This window comes from Cucurbita pepo, chromosome 13 (genome assembly GCF_057944985.1).
Source record: "Cucurbita pepo subsp. pepo isolate OVF chromosome 13, ASM5794498v1, whole genome shotgun sequence".
NCBI classification, from domain to species: domain Eukaryota; kingdom Viridiplantae; phylum Streptophyta; class Magnoliopsida; order Cucurbitales; family Cucurbitaceae; genus Cucurbita; species Cucurbita pepo.
In genome coordinates this window covers 2,955,619-2,965,603 of record NC_141810.1, presented here as the reverse complement: position 1 = coordinate 2,965,603, position 9,985 = coordinate 2,955,619, and the positions used below count along the sequence as shown (strand labels likewise).

The 9,985-nt window shown below is 35.6% G+C and overlaps 2 protein-coding genes across 2 annotated transcripts; one reads left to right on the top strand and one right to left on the bottom strand.

Moving 5' to 3' along the window:
- Positions 1–1,413: 1,413 nt before the first annotated feature.
- On the top strand, positions 1,414–6,144 carry LOC111809421 (uncharacterized). Its single transcript, XM_023695878.2, has 10 exons — positions 1,414–1,602; positions 2,849–2,908; positions 3,034–3,073; positions 3,647–3,825; positions 3,979–4,017; positions 4,206–4,292; positions 4,419–4,479; positions 5,038–5,162; positions 5,636–5,727; positions 5,828–6,144. Exons 1-10 carry the CDS (start codon positions 1,555–1,557, stop codon positions 5,940–5,942), a joined length of 846 nt encoding a protein of 281 aa, XP_023551646.1. The 5' UTR covers positions 1,414–1,554; the 3' UTR covers positions 5,943–6,144.
- Positions 6,145–8,692: 2,548 nt separating this feature from the next.
- On the bottom strand, positions 8,693–9,796 carry LOC111808782 (3-isopropylmalate dehydratase small subunit 1-like). Its single transcript, XM_023694954.2, has one exon. It carries the CDS (start codon positions 9,739–9,741, stop codon positions 8,971–8,973), a length of 771 nt encoding a protein of 256 aa, XP_023550722.2. The 5' UTR covers positions 9,742–9,796; the 3' UTR covers positions 8,693–8,970.
- Between the last annotated feature and the right edge of the window lie 189 nt (positions 9,797–9,985).

Sequence of the window (9,985 nt, the reverse complement as noted above, 5' to 3'; positions counted from 1 at the left end):
ATTTGTAAAAAGTAAAATACTAAAAATTAAAACACAAATATTGTTTTATTTTAATTTAAAAAATTAATGATTAGATGATTTTCCGATATATTTATTTAAAAAATACTTTCAAACTTTCAAAAGTTAAAAAAAAAATTAAAAAATTACACTTATCATTATTTTTTTTTGTTGATATAATTGTTATTATTTTGTTTAAAATATACTTTAGTTTTTAAATTGATATAAAAATAACTTTAAATTTTTAAAAGTTTAAAAAATACACTCGAGTTTTCTAAATATTTATTAATACTCTTTAACCTTTTTTTATTTAAAAAATACTTTAAAAAAGTCAAAATACTCTTACCATTAGTATATACATATAACCGTTAAATATTCATCATTAGTATATAGATATAACCGTTAGTACCGTTTTAAAAATATTAATGAATTTTAAAAATGTTAAGAATGATAAACAAAAATGGGATTAAAAATCCGATTTTCTTCACAAAATTCAAATAGGATACAAACTACCAACTAAATATATTACTAGTCAAATCTTCAAAATAAGATAAAATATACAAAAATACATTACTAACCAAATCTTGAAAATAAATAAAATATACTGCCAACCAATTTCTAAAAATAAGAAAAAAAAAAATTAACTGATTATAGCCTAAAATATATATTATACAACTAAATTTATATTTTAAATCAAATTTCATAATAAAAAAATAAAATCATTTTGTTCGTTTGATTTTTTTTTTTAAGTTTAAAGTTATTAAAATTTTAGTAAATTTAGATATATTTATTGAGGAAATTTTGCCAAAAATTAATCTAAATATTAGATTAAAAAAAAAAGGGTAAATACTAACCAAATACAATTATAATTGAATAAATTATTGAAATATAAAGTAAATACGGAAATTTCCAAGTAATAAAGATAGATTATCCGACCAATTACAATTTAGAGATTTTTATAAACAAAATTAAATGAAACATTTGGCTATTTTTGAAAACTACGATCTAAATATGGATGGAATTATTTAATTATTTATTTAAAAGAGGCTGGCCAAAAGATAATGTCAACGGCTCTCGAACTAACGGCGTCGTATAGTCAGACCGAATAATTCGTCATCACGGCGCCCTATGTGCTTACGTGTCATCTAACACGTAGGAGGCTGATAGTGCGCCCAATGAAAAATAGCCACGTCATTAATTTCTCAACGTGGACTCCACCATGGAATCCCCTAATCTCAAATCTGAAATGTATCTGTTCATTGACATATAAGCCATCAGGAAACCGATAATTTACAAGATTCCACGACCATTAATATTTTGCAGGAAAGGCTATTTCAGTAATTTAGGTTTTCCCCAAATTTTTTCCCGAAAAGTAATTGGGAAAAAAATAAAAGAGAGGAAAAAAAGAAATTGGTCTATTTCAATTCAACTCCTTCTTGAATTTTCCGTTTCGGAATTGCTACTTGGGCGCATCAATGGTGGCATAGATTTTAGAGTGGTGCGCACTTCTGGTTCGATTTCGATCTCTGGTGATTTAGAATTTAGTGTTTCTCGAACATGGCTGCTCCGTTTTTCTCAACGCCATTTCAGCCTTACGTTTACCAGGTGATCTCTCATTCTAGATTCTTATTTTGCCGTTTGTAATTTTTAAGTTGATTCTGGATCCTGCTTGGTTTGGGGGAAATTCAGGAAGTTAATGGAAACGTTGATTGTATGTGGCGTGTTTGATCGTTCGGCATTTTTCTTTTGTGAATAAGGGTTAAACTTCCTTTCGAATCTCATCGATTTTGAATATTGGGTTTTTTTTTTTTTTTTTGTCCATTCTTAGTTGTAAACGAAGGGTTTATTGATTCGTGGAGGATATTTTGTGATTCAATTAGGCAGGCGCGGACTGTTTTTGAGTTATGTTCTTACCAGCCTTGTTCCCACAGCCCAAATATTAGATGCATTGATTGAAGCACCAGACTTTGTCTGGAATGTGCAAATTGTTGAATACTTTTCCACTTCTAGATTATACACTGGTCATTAGTGTGTTGGTCTTCTAAATTTTTTTTAAAAACACACACACACACACATGAATTCTGAAGATGAGTTAACCGGTACGTTTCTATAATATTCAGTTACTTCAAATGTAGTTCAAGGTATATAACTCTATGACAGAGTGGGATGGGCCTTTTTAACTCTATGACAGAGGTGAGCCATTTAAGCATTTACGAACCAACATCAAATTCTTTGTACAACCAATGAGGTATAAAGCAACAATCTCTCCTAAGTTATTGGTTCATTATGTTGGATCACCATTTACCTAATCTCTACAAGTCTGTAGAGTGTATAGACTGTTGGAGTAAGTTGTTATAACCTAGGCTGTAATACCACCCATTGGCCAAATGGGTCGTCCCCCTCCAAAAGCTAGTTTTAAGAGGCAAGTCAAACATCCAACTCTTTCATGATCGATGTTGGCCTAATCCAAAAATAATGGATGTCAATTTAAGAAGGCATAAAACGAAAAGAAAAATTTTAGACATTGCCCCATGCCCATTCTTACACTAAGAATACATGTTTGTGATATGTCAACAGGCCTGAAAGGAGGTGATATGGGTTGATGACAGACCAGTAACCACTCTGAGACAGCTTAGCATTAAAATAGCCAAATAGGGAAGCACACATTAGATGCCATCCTATTTAAAGAAAAAAAAATATGAATGGCTTTGAATAAAATCTCTCCTTCTTAATGTAGATTTGGAAGAATTGGAAGGATTAACTCTCATGAAGCTTTATTGTATTGCAATCTAGTGTATAATGTTTATTACTTTTGTTTTACTAACAGTAGTTTTTTTCCATCATGTTGTAGAGCCCACAAGATGCAATGATACCTTTTCAGATTTTGGGTGGTGAAGCCCAGGTCGTACAGGTATATAATATATTATTATTGTTATTGCGAGTCACATAGTGGCATCATGGTTAACTTTTTTCATATTTATTGTCTCTCTTGAAGTACTGTAACTCTTTATTTTCTTGTTCATCCTGCACTGGCAGATAATGCTGAAGCCACAAGAGAAGGTTATTGCAAGGCCTGGTAAGTAGTGTTAGAATGATTTTTTTTTTCTTGGATACACTCGTTTTGGTTTCTGTCTCTTTATTGAGAAACGTTATTGAGCTTTTAGAATATAGTTTCTATTTCTTATAACACTTTCTTTAGGTCAAGTTCATGTTTAACCTTTTTGGGATATCGACCTCAAATTGCCTCAAACACTTGTTTGATATGCTTTTAATTTGTACACAATGTTCTCACTATCTTGACACACTTGTATAAAAGGATTGTTTCGTAAACATAGACCCTTCTAATTTGTGAATAGTAGTTCAAGTTCTCTTTCCATAGTGTTGGTAAATAGACATTGGCATTAGGTATACAGAGCGTTTCCAATATGATGATTTTTTATGCTCTTTATCTGCTGTTTTAAATGAAATTCACTAATGTTCATATGAAACCTTCAATGATAGTCTTGACAATTTTTCTTATTTCAAAAAGTTTTGTTTATGAGAATTGAGGTTTCCTTATAGTTCATCTACTTTTTCTTACGGGAAAAGGTTCTCTTGTTTCTTTGTTACTTGCTAATTGTATGTGCAACTGATACACTTATTCTTGCAGGCTCCATGTGCTTCATGTCTGGGTCTATTGAGATGGAAAATGTTTTTCTCCCCGAAAACGAAGTGGGCGTTTGGCATTGGCTATTTGGCAAGAGTGTTACTAGCATCGTTCTTCGGAATGCCGGTACAAGTGATGGATATGTTGGAATTGCTGCGCCTTCTCTTGCTAGGATCCTTCCGGTTTGTGCTGCGTTTTGTTTTCCCTTTTTTAACAAAAAATAAATAATTAAAATTAAAAAATAATCAAAAGCTTTCATCAATCGAATTTAGCTTCAATGTAGAACATTCCAATTTATCCTCAATGTCATATATGTTTCTACAATTATGTTGCAGATTGATATGGCGATGTTTGGTGGAGAGCTTCTATGCCAGGTAGAGAATATTGTTTATTTGTTATTTGCTAAATAGCTTCTCTCTGGTACTTTTCTTAATCGCTGATGGAAATAAATTAAATTTATATGTTTAAGACATTGGAATTTTAGTTACTTTAATTCAATTATTCAATCTTATTCTTCTGAGCTCCATTGCCTGATAATCTTCGCTTCATTTTTTATACGTAGCCAGATGCATTCCTTTGCTCTGTCAATGATGTGAAAGTTAACAACACAATTGATCACAGAGTACGCAATGTTGTCACAGGTGTGGAGGTATGCTGATTTATTAATCCTTATTGGCTATACTGCTCCATGTATCTCTGCTTTCTGGTATTCATTTTTGTGCTTCCTAATGTTATTTATTTTTCCTTTCTCTCGCTACTCTGGATGTTATTGTAGGGGTTTCTTAGACAGAAGTTATCAGGCCAAGGACTTGCCTTTATTCTTGGGGGTGGATCAGGTATGCACTTCTCACTTTTCATTATATTTTAGCAAATTCTCCGAGGACTGTTTGCATTCGTTATGCAATCGTGAAAACGGAAAACAAGCCTGAAGTTTCTGCTTTGAGTTTTCATGTGACCTCAACCTGTTGGCTAGAGCATCCAAAGTGTTCGATTTGTTATTATGATTTATTTCCACACTTCTAATGTGGTGAAATCACAACTGCTGACCTTGAACAGTACCAAGTCAGATGCTAATATGTTATATTGGAATTATATTTTAATCACACTTGATGTAGATGGAATACTACTTTACGTGCTGGTGTTTGTTTTTCCTTCCGAGATTTTTGGTTCATAATTTACTAGGTATGATATATATAATGGCTTGAAGGGGGAGGGAGATCACATTATTTATATCTAAATGTTTATTTTAATCTTCAAGATGAAACGCACTTCATGCTTCAGCCTTTAGACAATTCAAAATTAGTATTTTTATTTGAAGAAAAAGCCTTCTGCTTTTAAAATAAATAATGTTAATCTATGTCTACTGATTATGAAAGTTTTTCGGGTTATGCTAGTTGTACAGAAAAATCTCGAGGTTGGTGAAGTACTAGCAGTGGATATCTCCTGCATTGTGGCTATGACCACCACCATTGATGTCCAAATTAAATACAATGGTCCTGTGAGAAGAGCAGTATTTGGAGTAAGAGTTCTTTATTTTTATGGAGTTTGCTTTCACTTTCCATGTCTTCTCTTCGTTCGCCATGCCGTAATTTTGATTTCTGGATTATTATCTACACAAAAGCCGAACCGATATGGGATACACTTCGCTTGAAATAAAGTAAAAATACAAACACACACCAAGCTTTTATGTTTGATGATGATGGTAGGGCTATATTCTTCAAAATTATAGTCTCGGGGCTATTTGGGGATGTATTTGTATAGTCTTTGTTGTGGGCTTCTCTCGGGTGGATATTTCATTTGGCCTTCGTCCTCTTAGTTATTTGCAGAGAAATCATAAAAATACCAGCGCCTTCTGGTTCACAAGAAGGAAACTTAGTCCAACCATTTCGAACACTTCTCGTTCTTAAAGCTTTAACCAGACATTCTGTGTATTTATATAGAAAACATTTGTATCATCTTCTAAGAGGCCTTCTCACCATTGTTAAATTGCAGGGTGACAACTTAGTGACTGCCACATTAACAGGACCAGGCATGGTGTTCATACAGAGTTTGCCATTTCAACGACTTTCGCAGCGTATTGCGAGGTAATTACTGTCAAATTTCTGTGAAGCTATGGAAAGATGATCGGTTTCTTCTCCTTTTGCCTTGAAACTTACTGGAGAAAGTATGTTATGAATTTTGCAGGGCCGTAACATCCCCAAACATGAGGGAAAATCCAAAGTTTTTCGTTCAGCTTGCACTTTTCTTTTTTCTGGCGTATGTTGTGATTGTATCTTCAATAATCTTGACAGATGTATGATTTTAGATCTTTAAATCTCCCGGGGTGTTTAGGTAGGCTGAAATTGGGATAAGTAATACAAAGCTTTAGGGGTCTGAGTTGGATAACTTTTTCTTTCCTGTTAATTATTGGTTTTTATTTTATATATTGGAGAAGTTGTGCAGATATTTTGTGCTGAGTAAATGATATATCTCCCCAGCTTGATTTTGGGATTTGCATTGAATTTTATGTACTTGTTATCATGTGATGGATGTAAGAAGTATTTTATAAATATCATGTCTTTAATTAACTATGCTAACTTGATTTATGACATGTTTAATATTTATCAATGTTTGAACAAAATGAAACTTCTCTCTATTAATCTATTATTTTGTGTTGAGTTGATTTAACCGAAACTTGTAAATTAATGATAATGCATCGTAGCCATCCGAGTAAGGGTAAAGTGTTGAAGCAAAAACTCACACTCCCTACTAATTGAACAATTTAGTTGATCGAGCCAAGGAGATCAATCAAAGTGCATACATACAAGCTTGTTCAAACACTTCAAATATTAAAAGAAAAAAAGAAACTTGAACTAATTTGGACGGACTTAGTTATTATATGAACAGTTATGTTCTCGTGTTATTATTGTTATTTTTATATATAAATAGATGCATTGAGATTTGAATATCTGACCTTAAGAAAGGTAGTACAAGTTAATTACCGTCTAGTTATGCTCACCTTAAATCATGTTTTTTTGGTGTTGTCATTGTCAACTAGACTTGACTTGCATCATGATAATCGACTTCCCAAACAAGATTTTGCAGTGGTCTAAATGCAAAATTGAATTTTGTCAAGGAATTTGCATGAACTAATTTGGAGTGGACCATATCGATAATGTCCCGCTTTCACAAATAGAAATGGTAAAGGAGAGATGAAGACTTGAGTTACATAGCTTAACAAGGAAAGTATGATGCACACCTCGAGTTACATAGCTTAACAAGGAAAATATGATACACACCTCGAGTTACATAGCTTAACAAGGAAAGTATGATGCACACCTCAATAGTGATCCAAAATAAGACTAGGCTGATTTCCTTCCTAACTGTTATTCGTAAATGGATGCATCATATCACAAAACAAGACACAGATTAAACATGATATTTCAGCTATAATTGGAGAAATGGTCAACACTAGGAATCTAGATGAGGAAAAGGATGTTATTGACCCAAAGCGGAGTTCAAACCTTGGCATAAGCTCATTCATACAAAACGTTCATCGACCACAAAGTGCATTAGTGATATCACAAAAAATTAACATCCCATAGCTCAAAGGACACTGATGTCAATATGGGATAGAATTCCTTGCAAATACGAGTTTTTCGTGACAATCCAGAAATGTCATGGTTCCTCATATACACATTCAATGTAATTAGTGCATAATTTGACGATTTCGATTTTCTTTATCCGATCCAATTCGTTTGTCTTCTTTCGGATCAGCCCTATGAGATTGAGAAGGGCTTCCGATTCTGTATGATAACAAAACGAGCATTCGCTGGACGACCAAAGATTTAAGTAGGAGCTCGAATTCTAAAATAACTATCTGCATTATATGAGCCACAAGTTGATCAAAGAACCAGCATACCTCTCATGTCGTTCATGATCATGACCTAGAGGACTATTAGCCTGAACCAGAAAGCTCAATCTCAGAGACTCTAGTTGCCAAAGAGCAAAATGATTCAATATTACGAGCCCCATCAATCAAAAAATACCTAATGCAGAGTAAAAGTGGTGGCTACATTCCCTTGCCAAGCCATAACTCATAACTAGTTTGAGCATCTTAAAATCACCTTCCCCATGCACAAGTAACCTCAGACTAAAGTCAAATTACTAGCTTCTGAGGCTTACCTCAATCACTCGACTATTAGGCCACAAGAACTAGAACTGATTAGTGCCAAAATTTAACTACAAGACTTCATTTACATCGAAATCACATAAAAATCAGAAGTGAGAGTGAACACTAAACCATCTACAACCAGCAAAAAGGTGTAAAAATCCCTCTAAGCGCTCTCCAATATTACGAATGTGAACACATAATCGATATTGCTTAAAAGTGGAGCAGGCCTTAAATATACAAGTACAGTATCTTACCGAGACTACGTGGGTGCTTTAAGCCGAAAATAGACAATATCTTTCTATTGTGCGGTGTACCCGTCACCAACCAACCAATCAACCAGAACTCCCACGGTGAGATCCCACATCGGTTGGAGAAGAGAATGAAACATTCTTTATAAGGGTGTGGAAACATCTACCTAGCAAACGTGTTTTAAAAACCTTGAGGGAAAGCCCAAAGAGGAAAATATCTACTAGCGGTAGGCTTAGGCTGTTACAAATCGTATCAGAGCCAGCTAGGAGGTTGAACCCTAAAGGGGAGTGGACACGAGGCGGCGTGCCAGCAAGGACGCTGACCTCGAAGGGGAGTGGACTTGGGGGGTCCCACATCAATTGGACAAGGCAACAAGTGTCAGTGAGGATGCTAGACCCTAAAGGGGTGGATAGTGAGATCCTACCTTGGTTAGGAAGGTGAATGAAACATTCTTTATATGGGTGTGGAAACCTCTCCCTAACAAACACATTTTAAAACCCTTGAGGGAAAACTCAGGAGGGAAAGCCCAAAAAAAGGACAATATCTGTTAGCGGTGGGGGCTTGGGCGGTTACACCCACTACTACAGGAATAAAATCCCCAAGTTGTCCATAAATTAGCAGGAGATCAGAACTTTGGCAGAAGCAAATACTGAAACATATAACATCTCAAAATCAAACTTTCCAAAACATGTAATAAACGTTGACACAATGCCTCCTCCTAAAGAAGCTAAGCTAACAACACAAGACTCATTTCAGACTTCAATTCTAAGAGCAATCATTTTTGCTTCCTAAATTCAGTCCGAATTGTTGATTCATTATTGTTATCAAAGACAGACAGTTCTACAGAATTCTAAGCTCAGTAGCAAGCAAAGAAATAACTCTAACAAACAAACAAGAAACGATCACTACAATCTTAAATTCAACTTCACTGCGCATGGCTTGGAATCATACCAGTCTTCCTTGCATATGCGAAGATCCCTCCAGCCTGGATGACAGGACCCGCATCCCCAATAGGCTTGAGCTTGTATTCTTTCCCCGTCGTGTGGTTGATCAAGCAGCCATCTGCGAGCTCGATAGTCACCACATCGCCAGTCTTACATTCATCGCAGACCCTAATTTCCGATTCCAAAGGATAAATCTCTCCAGTCGCTACCGAGTTTCTGAAGAATATACGCGCATACGATTCAGCAACCACAGCCACCGCACCGGATGCTCCCAACGCAACCGGTGCATGCTCCCGTGAAGAACCGCAACCGAAGTTGTCGCCGGCAATTATGATACTATATTTGGTCTTCATCTCGTTAGATTCCACGAAGCGTGTGGAATAAGAGGAAGGAAGGCCAACTAGGGCGTGAGATCCGAGCTTCTCGTACTCGCTGGGATTTGAGGGGACCAAGGTTAAGTACTCAGCCGGGATAATCTGATCGGTGTCGATGTTGTCTCCGACGACATAGCAGAAGCCGTGAAATACGGTGCTTGAAGAAGCGGCGGAGGACGGTGTAGCGGTTGCTCGAGGGAGAATACTTGCAGCACGTGACGGCGCGTGGGAGACAGTGGTGGAGAGATCATTGAGGAAATTGGAATAGAAAGTGGGAAATTTGATGGTTCGAGGAGGTGAGAGATGGGAAATGGAGGGAGACGATCGGGGAGTGGAAGTGGCGAAAGTGCTTACAGACACAGAGGGTGCAGTCGCCATGGTTGTTGCTGGGCGAGAAAAGGTGAGATCAAATGGGGACTCCTCACAAAATGCTTTGATATGCACCCATAGACAAAATGCTTTGATAACTATATAGATTTTTGAAGCACTCCACCCCTGAACAAAACCTAATATTTTTCCTTGTCGTATCTGGACTAAATTGTTACATACTAAAGTTTAAGCACTAAATTGTTACTCTCATAAAAAAAAAATTCAAGAACAACTATGTATGTACGTGTGTATA

Excerpts from the sequence above, each read along its gene's own strand:
- LOC111809421 (XM_023695878.2), top strand. The coding sequence starts at position 1,555 with ATGGCTGCTCCGTTTTTCTCAACGCCATTTCAGCCTTACGTTTACCAG. Across the intron at positions 4,018-4,205 it reads GTGGAGAGCTTCTATGCCAG|CCAGATGCATTCCTTTGCTC; the intron begins GTAGAGAATATT and ends TTTTATACGTAG. Across the intron at positions 4,293-4,418 it reads ATGTTGTCACAGGTGTGGAG|GGGTTTCTTAGACAGAAGTT; the intron begins GTATGCTGATTT and ends ATGTTATTGTAG.
- LOC111808782 (XM_023694954.2), bottom strand. The coding sequence starts at position 9,741 with ATGGCGACTGCACCCTCTGTGTCTGTAAGCACTTTCGCCACTTCCACT.